The sequence below is a fragment of the Lissotriton vulgaris genome, chromosome 12 (genome assembly GCF_964263255.1).
Source record: "Lissotriton vulgaris chromosome 12, aLisVul1.2, whole genome shotgun sequence".
NCBI classification, from domain to species: domain Eukaryota; kingdom Metazoa; phylum Chordata; class Amphibia; order Caudata; family Salamandridae; genus Lissotriton; species Lissotriton vulgaris.
The window spans coordinates 772,351,625-772,370,982 of record NC_141700.1 but is presented as its reverse complement, the minus strand read 5'-3'; the positions used below and the strand labels follow the sequence as shown (position 1 = coordinate 772,370,982).

The 19,358-nt window shown below is 47.9% G+C and overlaps 1 protein-coding gene across 2 annotated transcripts in view; it reads left to right on the top strand.

Moving 5' to 3' along the window:
- GIGYF1 (GRB10 interacting GYF protein 1) overlaps positions 1-19,358 on the top strand; it is a 1,483,862-nt gene that overhangs the window by 539,614 nt on the left and 924,890 nt on the right. For both annotated transcript variants that reach the window (XM_086946110.1, XM_086946109.1), the window contains exon 12: positions 14,100-14,232. In XM_086946110.1, the coding sequence (XP_086802236.1) occupies positions 14,100-14,232 (133 nt within the window). The remainder of the gene's footprint in view (positions 1-14,099; positions 14,233-19,358) is intronic.

The window sequence follows — 19,358 nt, the reverse complement described above, 5'->3', positions numbered from 1 at the left end:
GCCTGTGGAAGAAAGAGGCACAGGAGTTTACTCACTGTACTTCATGATACCAAAAAAGGGCGGGTCCCTCAGACCCATACTGGACCTCAGACCCCTCAATCAGTACATTCTGTCAGAGTACATGCTAACACTGCAGCAAGTCCTACAGTCAGGGAGATTTTCTTGCAACATTAGATCTGAAGGACGCGTATTTTCATATTCCACTGCACCAGTCACACAGAAAATACCTCAGGTTCACCATCCAAAATAAACATTACCAGTTCAGGGTCCTACCTTTCGGAGTCACTACGGCACCCAGGGTGTTTACAAAGTGCCTGGCGACAGTGGCGGCACACCTACGCCTCAAGCCACTAAATGAAAGAAGCTGAGGCTAAAATCTTCTTATAAAGCGGACAGTGGATCCAGTATCGATCTATTGAAGCTCTCTGAATTGATTCAAGAGGGGCTACCGTACCGCGTGCAGAAACATTCTGTTTTTATATAAATTATATTTTCTATGCTTAGCTTTTGGATAGACAATCTCCAAAACTACTGACTCCACATTGCTGTTTAGCAAGGGATATTTTTATATAGATACATTTTCTTCTACGGCTGATTCATCTACAGCGTAGGCCTTTTACTACAAGGATGATGACCTCTATATATGACTAATAAAGAATTAAGTCAATACCTCAAGCAATAGCTGATCACTCTTGTGTGGACGACAATCGCTATAGGAAGACTCACGAGTATTGTAATAAGAAATTAACTTTGGGATGACAGCCAATATACTCCTGATGAAGGCGGCTGTATTTTAATGTCCGTTGAAACGCGTTGAGCTAAGGGGAGAAGTGCAATATACAATGAACAAGGATTACTCTAACTGTTGTAGAATTTTTACCTTGATTTTGCACCTCCCTTATTACTTTTAGGAATTGCTTAGGTTTAGGTCTAGAATGTGTATTTGATTTGTTCCGTTCTTTACTGTCTGTTTTCCCAAATTCTAATTCTTTCAAAAGAATTTTTTTTTATATTTGTTTTTAACTTGGTTTTTATATGAATAAATTGTCACATTGAATCCATTTGTTTTTATAGAACTGTTTTTGTTGTGTTTTGCATTGCTCCAACTGAAAGGTCCTAAGGAGTGAATGATATTTGTTTAGTAGTCTGTAAGAATTGGTGTCTTCTTCTAAAAACAACCCAAAGGGAGTTTATTTTGACATATAGTAGTTTCTTTTTGACAAGAACCAATGCTCATGGGATTCCCAGTCGTTAGATGAGGCAGGCAGGTCCTCCTGTGTTTTCAAGGTTGCTTTCTGCAGGAGAGGCTGGGGTTTGTAGCAGGAGCAGGTTCAAGGATCAACAGGCCGGTAGGGCTGGGGCCAAGTCAGCTGTCCTCTTGTTAGCAGCTGCTTGTCAGGTCTTCTTGTTTCTTGTACTTCTTTCTTGTTTCAAATCGGGGTCTAAGGAAGGAAGGTTCAGGGTGCCCCTAAATACTAAATTTAGGGGCGTTACAGGTAGGGCAAGGGCAGGGACCAATTGGTCCCTGTCCTGGGGTGAGTACACACCTAATCCTGCTCCTCTCCTGTGGAAGGGGGGCAGGGGCCTGTCTCTGATTGGGCAGGGCTCCCCATGCTCAAGATGGCAGGAGCCTGGGGTTATGCTTCACCTCGCCTCTCCCACCTGAGGGGTGGGTTTGGCAGATACTGGCACACCCCCTCCCCTTCCTTTGTTTTTCCCCCGGTCTTCCCGCCAGAGTGGGGGTCAGAACCAGTGGGGGCCAGTTGCTGATTACAGCAAGTGGCTTGGAGAAGCTCACAAAGGCGGCATGCCTTTGAAGCTTCCCCTGCACATCCTGGGGGAGGAGGCCTAGCACCTCGCCCAGGGCGGGCATTGTTGCAGGCCCAGGAGAGCGGATGGCTCTCTACCCAGGGTTCCAGCAACATGTCTGCTGTGTGGGAGCCTAGGCACCCTCTCAGACAAGACGTGGATTGCAGGTTAGGTTTCAGGGTCCATCTCTAAGATACCCTCTGGTGCATTTTACATTAAATCCCACATTGGCCCCCGTGTGGGTTTTATTGTGCTGTGAAGTTTGATATCAAATTTTTCAGTCTTCAGTGTCGCCATTATGGTCATGTGGAGTTCGTAATGACAACCTCCCAGCACCATATACTCTTAATGGCATTACTGCACTTAGTTCCCAGGAATGGCCATGTGTACTGTAGAGTCACAGGGCTCATGCACCTGTGCCCACACCACTGTCATAGGGCACCCAGCTAGAGGGGTGACTGATGTATGCCAGATCAGTGGGTTTGTGGGCATGGCACACAGGGGTGTGTGCCATGTCGACTTTGTTTAGTTCTGCACCAGAACACTCAGCCTGCAAAGGCAGTGTGTGGGTGTCAGGGTGCAGGCCCCCTAAGGGTGGCACAATTGGTGCTGCAACCCTTAGGGGTCTTTTCTGATCACAATGCCCTGGGTACCTAGGTTACCATTTACCAGGGGCTGACAACTGGCCAGAGATACCAATTGGGTTTTAGTTTCAACACAGTTTTAGGGTAGGAACACAGGTCCTGGGCACCTGATTGGCAGGAGCCCAGGACATACTCAGTAGTCAAAGCACATCAGCAATTCAGAAAAAAGTAGGGGCCATGCAAAAATATGGCTTTCTCACAGTAATGAAGTCTGCAATTTGAATCAATACCAACCTGCAACTATTGCAAACTCCACAACAGCATTTCCTTGTGTAGTCCTGCATTTGAGGGTATATTTTACTTACCTGTGCCAATTCTTGCTTGGTTCTTAAAAGTAAACCTAAGTGTACCTTTTTTGTACGTGCTTAATTGGTCTTGAGTGAGTGAATACAATAAATGCTTAACACACAGTCTGCATAAGCCTAACTGCTCACCCACACTACCACAGAGCTGTTAGTACTTACCTAATTTAGCCTCGGCTATACCTCTGGGGACTCCCTGGACTCTGCACACTATACCTCACTTTGGTATAGTATGTACAGAGCTAGCTTCCTACACAACAGTATTGCACATAGTAGGTTTTTCAAGGCAATGCTTTTTGTCTGGAGTGGAGCTTTGGCCTCCTGCGCCTTTCCGCCTATACCACTTTTGCCCAGAGTGCTCAAGAAGATCAAGCACAATTGGGCTGACGTCATTCTTGTGTCTCCGTATTTGGCACGAAGAGTCTGATATTTCAATCCGAACCTTTCCAGCCTTTACCTTTTTGTGTGGAGATTGAGCACTGCAGTAGACAGCTTTTGACCTTCCACTCGGAATCTCTGGTGTGATCTTGTCAGCTTGTTGTCACTCCACTAAAATGGTATATGCCTGTGAATGGAACAAATTTATGGCATAGTCCACAGAAAAGGCTGTGGATCCTCCTTTATGCCCCTCTTTTGTAGGTTCGGTTGTATATACTTTTGCAGCGTGAATCTTTCTGGATTCACTATGCTGTGCATATTCCGCGGTCTTGTGGTTGGGTCCGGATTCGTAGTCTTCTTTTTTTTTTTTTTTTTTTTTGTAGCCCTTGTGGGCGTCGGCGTCACACCTCCTCGGGCGCATTTCCGGTGACGTCTGCATGCTTCCTGCGGAAGCTCCCACTCTTGGGCACCATCTTTAGATTCTTTTTTCCGCGGTCGGGTCTGGATCGTTCCCGTTGGGCTCCAGACATTTTTGGAGAAAGTACTGAAAAGAGTGGAAGTTGGAGGAGATATTGGAAGAAGACGACTAAAGAAGACTTCACAGAACATTGACGAAGAAGAAAGAAGGTGAAAACCTCGAACTTCGACGATCGTCGACGTCCACGTGCTCAGGGAGGCCTGAACGCACGAAGATGGAAAACACGCCGTTCAAGTTCTGCCCGAACTGCAGACACAAGTACGCACAGAAAGACCAGCACCCGGTTTGCAACCTCTGCCTACCGGTAGAACACAGAAGCGAGGACTGCAACGCCTGCGCCGTCTTCGCCCAGAAGACACTCCGTGTGAGGAAGAGACAGAGGGTAGCACACGCCGCCCTCGGAGGAAAATCCCCGACGCCATCGCTGTACGAGCTGGGGGGGTCCTCAGAGGAGGAGGACAACGCTGCCGCCGAAGACGACGGCTACACGGTCGTAGAGACCGATTACAAGAAGACACCTGATAAGGTAGGAGACTCGACGTCCCATAAGAACACAAGAGACCCTGAGTCTCGAAAGTACGAGGCCAAGAGCCCGAAGGCGCCGACGCAGCGACATCTGCCGTCCGCGACCACGAGCAGGCCCAGCGGATCCTCGGAGAAGGAGTCCCTGGCGCCGAAGGCTGTTGACCAGCAGAAAGCGTCGAAGATCGTCGCCGAAAGGGACCGATCGACGTCGAGAGAGAAAGACCCTAAAGCCTCGGCAACGCCCAAGGACCCGAAAGCCAGTTCGACGTCCAAGCCGTGGACGCCGAAAATCTCGATGCCGAACCAGGCGCCGAAGAGGGGAGCCGAACGTTCCGAAGCCGAAAACGCGGCCGAGGTGGAAAGGAAAAGACGTCGGCTGGAAGCCGAGATGGCAAGCCTCTTGCAGCGGAGAAAGGAGGTCGCCGCCGAGATGAGTGCTTTCACGATTCCACACAAGACCAAGCACGCCGTGCTAGATCTGGTCGAGGAGGAAGAGGAACATGTCGACGACCATGTGCCTAGCGACGAGATGGTCGACGACCGGGAAGCGGAAGAAAATCCCTACGAGGATTACAGCTACGAGGACGAAGAGGGCAGTAGAGTGGACGCTGAGTCGGTCACCTCTGACCCACGCGAGGAGGATTACCTAGACGTCGACACCGAGAGCCCGGAGGAGGCGGTCGACTCATACCCCTCGAGACCCTCGCCGCCGGACGACGTCGGGGCATACAACTCGGCGATACAATCTGCCGCGACTGCATTCAAGTTAAAGCTCGATGAAGAAAAACAGAAAGCAGACTTCCTGCTAGAGACATTGCTCCCAACACAGTCAAGAAGCCAGTTCCTCCCAATGCTCGAGAGCGTCTTGGCGCAGGGAAAGGAAGCGTTCAAAGAGCCCGCAACATGCAAGGCGGTAACTCCCAGAACAGAGAAAAAATACAAACACTCCTCGAAGGACCCGGCCTACATTCGAGGCAATGTCTCCGCTGACTCCATTATCACGGCCACAGCTAGGAAGAGGGCGAGCGTATCTACTACCTCGGGCCCACCGCCGGATAAGGAGAGCAAGAGGATGGATCTGGTGGGGAGAACGCCCTGTTAAACAGGCACATGTACCAGATCATGGAGGGGCTGGGGCAGTTGGTGAAGGACCTACCCCAGGATGCCAGGCAGAAGGCCGAAAAATTGATCGAAGAAGGGAAGAACGCGGCAAATTCTTGCCTTAAGACGGCCCTGGACGGAGCAGACACCGCCAGCAGGCTAATGATGATGGGTGTCACGGAAAGGAGGCACGCCTGGCTCAGGATCTCAGGGTTCAAACCCGAGGTACAACACAGTATCCTGAACACACCGTTCAACGGCGAAACACTTTTCGGAGCAACGGTTGACGACAAACTAAGCCAACTCAAAAAAGATAACGAGACTGCAAGATCCATGGGGGCATTGCAGTTCAGAGGCAACAGAAGAGGCACCCCGGCACGGAGGCCCGGCGGGAGAGGGGGAAACCAGCCCGGTACATCGCACCAGGCCTTCCAGCAGACGCACCAGGCAGACTCGCAGGCTCAGCAAGGTCACCAGAAGCAGTCCTGGCAATACCAACCAAGGGGTCAGTCCTTTCGAGGGAGAAATGGACGTGGCCAGAATAGAAGAGGGGGGCAGCAGCCCACCTCGAAGTGACTTCACACTCCCCCGGGTACCCGACCACAGAAAAGATCCCAGGGGGCACCACGTACGAAGGGGTCAGGACAATCTAATGACCTACGACCACATGACACCAGTGGGAGGAAGATTAAAGTTCTATCTCCAGGAATGGAGAGAAATAACATCAGACAAATGGATCCTAAACATCATTCAATTCGGATACTGCTTGGAGTTGGAGAGAAAACCAACAAACAGAAAACCAAGGGGGAAGCCACCAGCAAAAGAACAGCAGGCGAGGCTTCAGGAGGAAGTGCAAGAACTTATACAAAAAAAGGCCATAGAAAGAGTTCCCTTCAGGGAAAGGATCAAGGGAATATACTCCACGTACTTCCTAGTACCAAAGGTCGACGACAAAATGAGACCCATCCTAGACCCGAGGTTCCTCAACAAATTCATAAGAACACAAAAGTTCAAAATGACCTCCTTGCAGGAGGTGCTGCCGCAGTTGCAGGTCGGAGACTTCATGGTCACGATAGACCTCAAGGACGCCTACTTACACATACCGATGAACGAGAAGCACAAGCATATGCTCAGGTTCGCAATCGGAGGAGGCCACTACCAGTTCACAACGCTGGCCTTCGGACTGAAATCAGCACCGAGGGTATTCACGAAGTGCCTCGCGGCAGTCGCAGCGCACTTACGAAGACAGGGGATACACGTATACCCTTACCTCGACGACTGGCTGGTGAAAGCAAACTCGTACCTGAAGTGCAAGCAGCATGCACATACAGTGACGAGCACACTCATAAACTTGGGGTTCTCCGTCCATTGGAAGAAATCATCAATGGAGCCGGAGCAAGTGAAGATCTTCCTGGGGGCAGAGATCAACACCTTACAGGGCAAAGTGTTCCCCAGCGAGAAGAGAGCAAGGGCACTGGTCAAGGAAACTCGCCTATACCGGAAGGGGCAAGCTCGGACAGTGAGGACTGCGAGCAAGATCATGGGGATGATGGCATCATGCATCCACCTAGTGCCGAATGTGCGGCTCCACATGAGACCCATGCAAGAATGGCTGCAGGAACAATGGTCACAGGCTTCGGGCAGTTGGGAGGATCTTGTGGTGGTGACGCACGCAGTGCAGAAGGAGATGGCATGGTGGACCCTGGAGAACTTAACAAGGGGACAGCCTCTTACACTCCCAACTCCGACAGTGACCATCACCACGGACGCATCCCTGAAGGGATGGGGCGCTCGCATGGAGGAACTCAAGGTGAGGGGTCTTTGGACGCCAGCAGATGCGACAAAGCACATCAATTACCTAGAACTGAAGACAATCTTCCTTGCACTGAAAGCCTTCCAGACAAGACTGTACAGGCAGAGGGTGTTGCTACAGACAGACACCACGGCGATGTTCTACATCAACAAACAGGGTGGAACACAGTCGTCAACGCTTTCGACGCTGGTGCAGGAGATATGGAGGTGGGCCATCCCTCTCCAGATAGACCTGCTAGCCATACACCTACCAGGCAAGGAGAACATTCAGGCAGACTGGCTGAGCAGACAGACCTCGGCATCCCACGAGTGGGAGCTCAATGCTCAGGAGACAAGGAGGCTGTTCAACAGGTGGGGAACACCATCAGTGGACCTGATTGCAACACGCCAGAATGCGAAATGCCGAAACTTCGCTTTTTGACAACACAAAGAAGGGTCCCTTGGGAATGCCCTATGGATAGATTGATCCGGGAAATTTGCATAAGCTTTTCCCCCGATACCGCTGATACACAGAGTACTGAGCAAGTGCAGGGCGAGCACCATGACCCTGATACTGGTCGCGCCGCAGTGGGCGAGGCAGACTTGGTACTCGCAGATCATGGAGATGGCGCAGTGTGCGCCCCACAGATTCAGCAGGAGAAAGGACCTGCTCTCCATGCAGAACGGAGAGGTGCTGCACCCAGAACCAGAGAGCATGAGCCTAGTAGCATGGCTCCTGAGGACATCGAATTCGCACATTTGAAACTGCCAGAGAGCACCCTCCGGGTCCTTCGGGAGGCACGAAGGCCCAGCACAAGGAAGTGCTATGTCGCAAAGTGGAAAAGGTTCACGATGTGGTGCAGGAGGGAGAGACTTCACAATAAAATGAAGAAAGACTCCACGGTACTGAAGTACCTGACACACTTACTGGACAAAAAGCTCAGCTCGTCCTCCTTGAGAGTTCACCTGGCGGCTATAGTGGCATACACAAGGGGTGAGATGGGCAGAAGCTTCTTCACATCACAAGTTGTAAAGAGGTTTCTGGAAGGAGCAAAAAGGATTGCACCACCCAAGCGGGTTCCACCACCGGCATGGAACTTAAACGTGGTCCTGACGGAGCTCAGGAAGGAGCCCTTCGAGCCGCTTCACAAGGCCTCTTTGAAGATGCTAACTATGAAAACTGCTTTCCTGGTTGCAATTACGTCCTTACGCAGAGTGAGCGAGCTGCAAGCGCTAACGCTACAGGAGCCCTACTTACAAATACACAATGACAGGGTGGTGATGAGGACCGACCCACACTTCATGCCGAAGGTGATGTCCAGGTTCCACATGAACCAGTCCATACAGATACCGAGTTTTTTCCAAAAACCAACCACTAGCGCAGTGCGAGCTCTGCATACCCTGGACGCCAGAAGGGTGGTCATGCATTACATCGAAAGGACAAAAGGACACAGGAAAACGAAACAGTTCTTTGTGTCGTTCGCCAACAGTTACATGGGCAAAGCAGTCACTAAGACCACTATTGCACGATGGATCGCGCAAACAATCCAACTCTGCCACAAAAGGGCAGGAGAAGAACTGGCAGAGGGGGCACGCGCCCACTCCACTAGGAAAAAGGGGGCTACAATAGCCTTCTTGGCCAATACACCCATACAAGACATATGCCTGGCGGCAACATGGGCTTCGGTGCACACATTCACGAAGCACTATTGCGTGGATGTTCAGATGAACAAGGAAGCACAAGTCGGACAAAGGGTGCTCCAGCATATATTCAGAAACCAGAGCTCATCTTCCACCCAGCCACCACGGAAATGAGAAACCGCTACGAAATCTATGCACAGCATAGTGAATCCAGAAAGATTCACGCTGCAAAACGAATAGTTTCTTACCTGTCGGTGTAGTTTTGCAGCTTGAAGATCTTTCTGGATTCACTAGCGAACCCACCCACCTCCGCCAGAAAGATGAGGCTGGAGAGAGAAGAGGTGGTCAAAAAAAAAAAAAAAAAAAGAGATAGGAGGAGAAGAAGTAACAGAATATAAGGACAAGTGGTAAAGAAATTACCACCTGAATAGAACATTGCCATTGCTTCGGAAAAGAAGGAAAAAAGAATCCGAAGATGGCGCCCAAGAGTGGGAGCTTCCGCAGGAAGCATGCCGACGTCACCGGAAATGCGCCCGAGGAGGTGTGACGCCGACGCCCACAAGGGCTACAAAAAAAAAAAAAACCAAAGAAAAGACTACGAATCCGGACCCAACCACAAGACCGCGGAATATGCACAGCATAGTGAATCCAGAAAGATCTTCAAGCTGCAAAACTACACCGACAGGTAAGACTATTTGTTTCTTTTGCCCAGCAGGGCTCTGCTTTGGGCACCCTTAAGTTATCTTTCGGCTATCTCTGCCTTTCTGAGACTTCCAGATCAGCCCTCTGTTCAAATCTTACGTTGTCAATAGGTTTCTTAAGGGCCTTACCCAGTTGTCTCCTTCGTCACCGTTCATAATGCCCCAATGGGATTCAAATTTGTTCTTGACTTTTCCTATTTGTACTCCCTTCGAGCCTCTTTATAACTGCCCTCTCAGGCTTCTAACGCTTAAATCTGCTTTTCTAATTGCGATCACCTCTGCTCTCAGGATTAGAGAGCTCCAGCCTCAGTCTTCCAAGCCTCCCGATCTATCTGTCCATCTAGATAAAGTTATACTTCATAGTAAAGCTTCCTTCCTCCCTAAAGTGGTAACACCCTTTCATGTGGGACAGTAATTACCCTGCCCGCCTTTTACTCGCCCCCACTTCTCTCCAAGATAGAGACACCACCGTCTGGGCCCAAAACGTGTTTTCTTTCATTTTGATCATACCAAAGACTTCCGGGTGAATTATCAACTCTTCATTGGCTATGTGGGTGCCAAGAGAGGTTGGTCAGTGCAGAAAAGGCCCATCTCCTGATGAGTTGTCATCTGCAATAAACTCTGCTTTGCATTGGCAAAGAAGGGCCCTCCTGTGGTGGTATGTGCTCACTCTACTAGTACAACAGCGGCAACCACTCCATTAGCATGCGGAGCCCCAGTCTCGCATATGTCAGGTTGCAATGTGAAAGTCCCAGCACATGTTAATTAGACACTACTGCCTCAACAGCCAAGTACAGAGGGAAGGGTACTTTACCTTTTCGGTCTTCCAGGACTTCCTCATGTGATTTTGCAGACCCTCCTCTGTGGTTGGTGTTGCTGGGGTATCTATTCTAAGAATGGAATCTACTACTAGAAGTCTATCAGACGAGTAAGTTACTTACCTTTGGTAACGATGGTTCTGGTAGATGCATATTTTAGTTGTAGATTCCTTACCGCCACACCAATCCTTTTGACTCTGCGAACTGATCTCTAGGGATAGAGACTACCCTAAAGGGCCCTAGTTTTGAGGCACCAGTGGTCAGTGTCTTTCATGGCTGAGTGCTTCTGGTGTGGAAATTTGGGTCAAGAACTGACGTCCGCGCACATGGGCGGTGTCTATGTAGGCCCTGCTACTTCATTTCTGGCGCGCATGACAGACAACTGACGCAGAGCCGGCAGACGTCACCTAGCGACGCACAGGGTACTGCTAATGAAAAATCTCTGTATGCAGACGGACTCCTGGGGGAAATTCTAAGGTAAGGAATCTACAACTAGAATGTTTCAACCAAATAGATTGTTACTGAAGGTAGGTAACTGATTCCTTTAGTGCCAGGGATGACTAAGGCAGTGATCTATTTTTCTTATTTTTTTTAAACCGTTAAATATTTTTTTGCTTTTAGCCAATGTTTTTGTGTTATTTGTGAGGCGCCCACCAGCTCCCACAACAAAGTTTGTATAAAAACCATGTCAAAACAAACCATGCATCACTGAACTAAAACGCTGACAACCAGTGCCTGGCTATTGGCTTTGCCAGTGCTTGTTTATTTACGAGTTTCCCATAATCTTGTCAAAGCTGCTGTACACTGATTTTTCAATTAACTTTTTTTGATATAATAGCATGTATCAAAATTGTTTAACTAAGTGATGCTTCGAAATCGTGCCTAAAATTGCATAGTAGTTTAGTAATCCTTTTTTTTCTACTGGCTTTTTTGCTTATATTTTTAAAGCAAAGAATAAGCAATCTTGCTTTAAAGCTTTTGGAAATATTTGGTTTTAATCAGACCACATTCTGGGAGCTTTATAGGTAGCCTTGTGATAAACTTTCAAACACGTACACATTTTCGTACTGGAACCATTGAAGGTATTGTGTCAAACTCTCAGCTTTTCCTTAAATCACTCACTCTAATAAAGGCTTTAAATTAATAAACCATACATACAACTTTGAACAGCATTAACATGGATACATATCTTTAACTGCAGACAATGCACTTTCATTGGGGGCATTATGTGTAACTGTGAACTGGAATCCAAAGGGATTGTGCTGCAGTGCGTCGGCCCTACTTGTCCCAAGGACCCCCCTAACAATGTTCTGGACATTGGGCGATAGGAATTCCACATCCCTGTTTTACACGAAGTCCTAAGTGGGGGGGTCCCATCACTGGTATTTCACGGTCCTTTTGTCACTGGAGATGAGCACTCATCTTGCCCCCACCACAGTGGCATCCCTTTAGTACTGGACACGAATCACATCAAGAGTTTTCCTCCACCTCAAAGGATTGTGGATATTGGAGATCTGATTCCGATGTTCGATCACAGATTCCTGTTCTGGAATTCCTATACTTGCTTGGTCTTAGGTCCTCAAGGATCCTGTTGGTGCCAACTGCTAATTGATGGAGGAAAGCCCTTTAGTGGTCTTTGAGAAGTAGCGTCTTCATCAACCATTGAGTTCCTTGGGTGCAGCTTGTTAGTGAGTCTTCCCTTCAGTTCTCTTGTCCCTGATGCCTTCTAATTGGACCGGGGTATCAATGTAAGTAACATAATGGCTCTGAGTCTTTTGGTGAGCTGGAGCTGTGTGTACTCCACATAAACCTAAGGTCCTTCATCCCTTCCATGTTGGGAAATACTACTCATGTTCTGTTTGGCACCACCGTTTCCCACTAGATCAGCCACCCATGGCGATGTGAGCATATGGATCCTGTGTAGGGTGATGTGACCGGCAATCGGTTAGTGAGGTATGGGAAAAGGAACAGCAACTTATGCTAGAAAACTGGTTGGTACCTTAAATGCTTTGATATCCCGTCTAGAATGGCTGACTCCACATGGCGCTATCTGCTTTCTGAAGAGCTTTAGCCGGGGAAATGTTTCCATACCCATCCTGGTGCCAGGAGGATATTCATTAATGTAGGTATCACAGCTGTATCTAGCATGTTGTGACTTTTTGTCTCAGCATGCAATACTTGACTCAGTCTTGTTTGCTTTATTCTACTTTTTACCTATATATAGAGAATAAATCTTATAGTTAAATTCCTTAACAAATCTTTTTCTGCCATATGATAAGTAAAGGACTATCTGGAAGGTATTAAACCTTTTCTTTCATTCGGTCCATCTACCCCATGCAAGTTAAAGCCTTTTTTAGATTGATTGAACTTTCTTTTTGAACCAGTTCTTAATGTTGTGTATTTTTAAATCACATTACCAGTGAGGGTATCCTGGTGCTGAACAAATGTGTGTGTGCCTAGCCCTGCCAAGGGTCAATTGAAAAGCCAGGTCTTCAGCTAGTTGTGGAATTTAACTACAGGAGGCTCTGTTATGGAGTTGGAAATTGTGCATTCTTACAACACCTTTCATGTAATACTGGTTTCCTAGTGGCCATTACATTGTTCAGTCGAGTGAGTGAGATTGCATGCATGTTTTCGCATTAAACTTAAAGCATTTTATGATAACCTAGCTTTCCTTCTTTAACCATGTGTGTATGTTTCTCACTTTCAGCTTTATTTTAAATTCTGTCCTCCTCCTTTGAAAGGCCATTCCATGAATTAGATTTATGAAAAGTGTTTGAAAGTAAGTACATAGAAAGTCAATACATGACAAACACATTTCCTTTGTCAACAATAGATCGGTCAGCCTCGGCCTAGCTCTTTTGTACGGCCCACGTCATTACTGTGGGTCTCTTTGTATAACCAAAAAACCAATAGATCCATTCCTCGGAGATCAAAGTCTCACTCCAGTCTCACTCCATGGGACGGAAAGGATGACATTATAGCAATGTTAAATCTTATTATTTTAGTTCTTTGAATGTGTTCATTCAAAGCAGCTGCTGAAGATCTATTCACACTTTAATTCTAGATTGAGACTACATTGGTGATTCACTATTTGAGTAGTCTTCTTTGCACAAGTATTTACTGGTTCTACTCAGCCTGATTGATTGCTGTTAACACTGCCACAGTTAGTGCGGAATACCATGATAGTCTGTCTTTGACCATCACTGAGAATCCCATGATGGCTAGTAATAATTGTCATTCTTCAATGTAGTACTAAGCAATTTGCCCACTTAAGAACTGTTAAGGTAGTACCTTATTTGAGAGTATTGAGTATCCTGCTGACCCGTTGCAATGGACGTAATAACTTGCTAGTCATTACTATGTGGTAATCAGTGGTGCTGCTGCTCATAACGGGGCAGTGCTTCCTTTGCAACTTCACAAAGCTTTTGCCAGTCTTGCTTCATCATTTGTTTTGTGTGTTTTTCTTCAAAAAATAGGCAAGTGAAAACTGTTTAGAGTTTCTATTATTTGAGTAGCTTTTTAATATCAAATTTGCTCTTTTTATATGAAGAATCAAGTTTGTGGATATAGCATGCAGAAATGCTTCTAAATTTCCTTGGCTCGTCCATAAGCGTTTTTTTTACAAAAGTACATAATCCAGTGCCCCAGGGACCAGCACAAGGGTGGGAATTGGATTAGAACTCTAACTTTCTCAATTACTCATACACCTATCCTTTTTGATAGTGTTTGGTGTGCTGATAGGCACTTTAGTTGCTCAAATAGTTGGTAATACACTTTTTAAATAATGGCTCGTGTTGAATCTAGACTGGAGTCCAGTTGTCTACAGATGTAAAAAAAGGTTTATGTACTTGGCGGTTGCAGAAAATGTGTGCATGGCAATGACTGGCTATGATACGCTTCCTTTCTAGAAGAACCCAAGGGATGCCATACCAGAAGAGCAGGAGCTAGACTTCCAAGGATTGGAGGACGAGGATGAGAGGCTGGATGGAAAGGAAGACTGCGAGGAAGCCAATGAAGGAAATGCTAAGAATGGAGAAGTGGGTAAGTACTAGCATGGAAATGTGTATATATACATGTAATCCATTCTCTACGCACCTTGGGAGACCTGTTGGCCGAGATGATCAAAATTGGGACAGTGGCTGAAAAGTATACCACACCTTTCCTTAGAGTTGTTTTTTCATATTACGAATATTAGTACATGAGTTGTTCCCTTGAATTCTTATCCTAAATTTCTGAAATGAAGTGTCACTAATTCAAGCTTTGTAACCCCATTTGGGTGTCCTTATCGTAAAGGTCCGATACTAAAAACATATAACAATATAACAGTTTAACTGAATAACTTTAGAGCACTTGTAAAATTACTGAACATACTACTTAAATTGAAGGAGCAGGTGATGGCCGTCCATGGAGGGAAGGTGTAAGTCATGCCATGGGAATGCATCTGGGTGAGCTTAATTATTGCCTCCTTCCATGCTATGAGCAATCCTGCAATGCTGGCAGTGATTCCAATTCAGGAGTGCAGGCTTTTTTTAACCTGGACCCATGGTGGATAATCTAGATAAAAGCTGCAAATGCATTGGCAGTTCTTGGACTCTAACATGGGCTAAAGTTGTACGACATCTGACCCTGCTAGATTTGCTCCTGATTGAGGGAAGGGAAGAAGTTACAGCTATACCCAAGGAAGGATCCCAGTAACTTTGCTGCCAGGCATGTTTGCAGTACTGACTTTAACCAGCTGGCTGGTGCCACCAGTCTCCATAGGTGCAAGTAAAGAACCTGGACATCCCCTTGGATGGATGTTACTTAGCAGTTGTATGATGCTCTAGTGAGCATAATGACACACTGATGCAGCTTGCTTTTTAGTTACTCCAAATTACAGATTATCTACTTCTACGCCCATTAGTGGTTTTCAGATTGCATCTGTCCTTCATATTGATTTTATGCTTTGAATGCCAAAGCCAGCAAACCTTTTACTCTAGATCTGATTGACACTTTGGTTGTTCCACAGGAAAGGCCAAAGCAGATTGCTCCTAATTTGCTTAGTGTCCTCTTGCGTCTTCTCCTATTTACGCCCACATGGGCTCTCTTGCTGCACCTCTTTATGGGCAAGACGATCACACACCACTGGGTGTACTCCAGATTCTGCAGTTCAACCACACCCACAATCCCTAAAAAAATTCCTTCCAATATATGAAATATGGTGTCTATTCCAGAGGGCTAGCTAACAGATACTAACCCTTCCAATAGGTTCTGCAGAAACAAATCTAGTCCATTTGAGGCTGCAGATATAGAACAGAAACCAATCTTTCAGTCCAGCAGGAACACCAATTCTCCAGTTCTTCCTCCATTGCTGCACTTTCTTCTAAGCTGCCTTAGGTGCTGTCTCAGGCACATGCCTGACCATTTGAAGGTAGAATATGGAATGTCCTCTCCGACTCGAGATCCATCGTCGCAGACAGATTTTCGAAATGGGCTGTGTTATGCTATTCATGCCCTGCCACCTTCCCACACACTGCAATTCTATTGTAGAAAATCAACCTTTTGGTGCCGAACTTGGAGAGGGGTGCAACTCGTGTTGCTTCCTTATTTTGAAGGAGGATGGAGATCTCAAGGCAATTTTGAACCTGTCCACTGAACACTTTTCTGATGAAGGAAAGGTTCAAAATGCTCCTTACTTTAGCTGAGATACTGTCAGCTCTGGACCTAGTTGATGGTATCCTTGGACTTGCAGGACGTGTGTAGGAAGCGGTCTCTTTATATACTATGCCAAAGTATGTTATAGTGTGCACAGTCCAGTGGATCCCCAGAGGTATAGCGGAGGCTAAATTAGATAATCAATAACAGATCTATGTGTGTTGGAACAGTTAGGCTGATCAGAGGGTGTGTTGAGCATTTTTTTATTCACTCAGACAAAAACTGATGACAGACACTCAGACTGAATCAAGACCAATTAGGGAAGTAGAACGTGGCACAGTTGGGTGAAATATACTTTCAAATGCAGGGCTGTACACAGAAATGCAATTATAGATTTAATTGGTATTGGTGCTAGGTTTTACTTTTCTTTAAAAACAATTGAGTACTTTGAAATTACTTTGAATTACAGGTACAGTGGTGCAGAGGCCCTTGTTAGCCAGAAGGGCTAGGGGGCCTTCGATCAGGGGCTTCTCACAAGCAGGCCTCTTGGTTGGGGGAGCAAAGCTCCTGGTGTTGAGATCAGCACTGTAGGGACCAACAATCAGCAAAGGAGCTGCACCACAAGTGGCACGGGGGTGGCCTGATGCAGGGTGCCAAGGAGGCGTCGGCGTCAGGAGCCCTGAATTTCAAATGGAGATCTCTAGTTCAGAAGAAATACTACAGTCTCGGTGGAGGTTTCCTGAGGGTGACACCAGCAAGTGAGGTAAGTAGGAGTGTTGAGGGATGCCTGGACACAGTCTGTTGGGCCACACAAGGCCGTGGGGCATCGGGGTTTCTTAACAGCTCTGGTCGCAGTCGGGCCCATCATGTTGAGACTGCAGGCGCTGGTTAGAAGATTGAGGTAGGCTGGGGATCACCGGTTCCCAAGTCTGGATCTTTGGGGACACCTCATGGTCTTGGGCCTCTTGAACTCAGGCCATGAGCGTTGGGTGTAGAGTAGGGCAGAACCACGGAGCAACCTAGGGTTGTGGCCAAAGCAGATGTTGTGCTCTTCCTCGTTCAGAGCAGCTCTTCGGTCCTTCTTTCTTCTCAAATCTGGGGAGGCAAGGTTCAGGGATGCCCATAAATACTATAGTTAGAGGTGTTACAGGGCTGTGCAGGTTGGGACTAATAGATCCGTCCCTTGGGGTGAGTGAACCCCCTTTTATGCCACCCTCCGGTGGTAGGGGGCATGATCCTCTCTCTGGCTGGGTCTGCTCATCTTCAAGATGGAGGGGACTGAAATGTGTGCTTCACCTTGCCTCCCCCACCTGAGGGGTGAAGTTGGCAAAGTTGGGCACACCTTTGCCTAGCTTTGTTTTCCCACTGATTCTCCCGCCCAAGGTGGGGGGTCCGAACCGGTAGGAGCCAGTTGCCGGGTGCAGCAAAAGGCAGGATCAGCTAACAAAGGTGGCAGGCCTTTGAGGCTTCCCCTTCGTGGACCCAGTCCATCCTGGGGGAGGAGGCATGACATCTCTACCCCAGATGGGCTTTGTTTATGGACCCAGAGAGTGGGTTTTGCCACCAGCAGAAACCGGTCTGGTGGTGACAAATGAGGGGTAGTCATTCTGGGACTACACCAGGACTGGTTTTTTCAGGGCGCATCTCTAAGATGCCATCTTCCTGCATTTTAATTAAATCCCACACTGGCATCAGTGTGGGTTTAATTTGCTGAGAAGTTTGTACCAAACTTCCCAGGGTCCTGTCCATCAAGGAGGTCTATAGAAGAGCCATAACTTGAGGTCCCCCATGAAGTTGAGGAGCAAAGTGGAGCGGGAGGGCATGCCAGAGTCTGGCAGCGAGGAAGGAGCGCCTCCCGATTTGGACTTCCTGGTGCGAGGGACCATGGTGTGTGAGAGCTGGGCTGATCGTAGGGTCCTTAGGGGTGTGTGGAATGTGTCGGCTATTCAGGTATGCTTGTCCGGTATTGTGGAGGGCTTTGTGTGCGTGGGTGAGAATCTTGAAGGTGATTCTTGCCTTGATGGGGAGCCGGTGTAGTTTGCGCAGGTGCTGGGTGATGTGGCAGTGTCGTGGCAGGTTAAGGATTAGTCTTGCGGCAGTGTTTTTGATGTTTTAAGGTTTGCAGGTGAGGTTTTTGTTGATTCTGGCGTAGTGCGTTGCAGTAGTCAAGTCTGCTGGGAGATCAAGGGCGTGTTTGACAGTCTTTCTGTGTTCGAGGGGGATCTGTGAGAGTGCAATCTTTCTTGCATTGGTATGCCCCCACTTTTTGCTGAAGTGCTTTGACTGAGTGTCCCCTGGGCTCCTGCCAACCAGGTACCCAGGACTCCTGCCAACCAGGTACCCAGGGCCTGTGTTCCTTCCCTAAAACTGTGTTGAACCTAAAACCCAATTGGCATCTCTGGCCACATGTCAGCCCCTAGTAAATGGTACCCTAGATACCCAGGGTATGGTGACCAGAGAAGAACCCTAAGGGCTGCAGCACTTATTGTGCCACCCTTAGGGGCCCGGTACCCTGACACCCACACAATGCCTTTGCAGGCTGAGAGTCTAAGTTCAGAACTAAACAAACAGCTGACATGGCACACATCCCTGTGTGCCATGCCCACAAGACCCACTGCCCTGGCATACATCAGTCACCCCTATAGCTAAGTGCCTTATGCCAGTGGTGTGGGCACAGGTGCATGAGTCCTGTGCCCCTACATTACCCAGGGCCTTTCCTGGGCACTGTAAGTGCAGTGCTGGGTATATGGTGCTGGGTGGTCGACATTACGAACTCCACAGCACCATGATGGCCCCACTGAAGACTGAAGTTTGGTATCAAACCTCTCAGCACTTTAGACCTGCACTGATGCCAGTGTGAGATTTAATATAAAATGCACCAGAGGGCATCTTAGAGATGCCCCCTGAAGCCTAACCTTCAATCCACGTCTAAACTGAGAGACTGCCTAGGCAGCCCCACAGCAGACATGTTGCTGGACCCCTGGGTGGAGATCCCCCAGGTCCCCTGGGCCTGCAACAATGCGCATCCTGGGCGAGGTGCTAGGCTTCCTCCCCAGGATGGGCAGGGGGGAAGCTTCAATGGCCTGCCGCCTCTGTGAGCTCCAGACCATTTGCTGTACCCGGCAACTGGCCCCCACCTGTTCTGACCCCCACTCTGGTTAGAAGACTGTCGGGAAACCCTATGTTCGAGGCATATGGGCTGCAGATGGTACATTATGAATAGATCGCCATCTGGTGTTGGGCTCGGATGATTGCACTTTGTTTTTCTCTTGGAGAGTCTTTTGTATCTTGGTGACTCCTCCTTTGGTTGGTAGTGCGCATGGGCATCGGCTCCATCCTTAGATTGCTTTTTTCCGCCATCGGGTTCGGATGAGGATTGAGACGCTCCAGATCGACTTCGAAAAGAAGTGACTTATCGGCGCGTATTCCCTTTCCAATTCGACGGTATTGTTATCGAACGCGTTTCATTTCCATTCCGGCGCGTTTCGACTTCAACATCGAGAAAAAACTTTGATCTACGTCGACGAACAGGA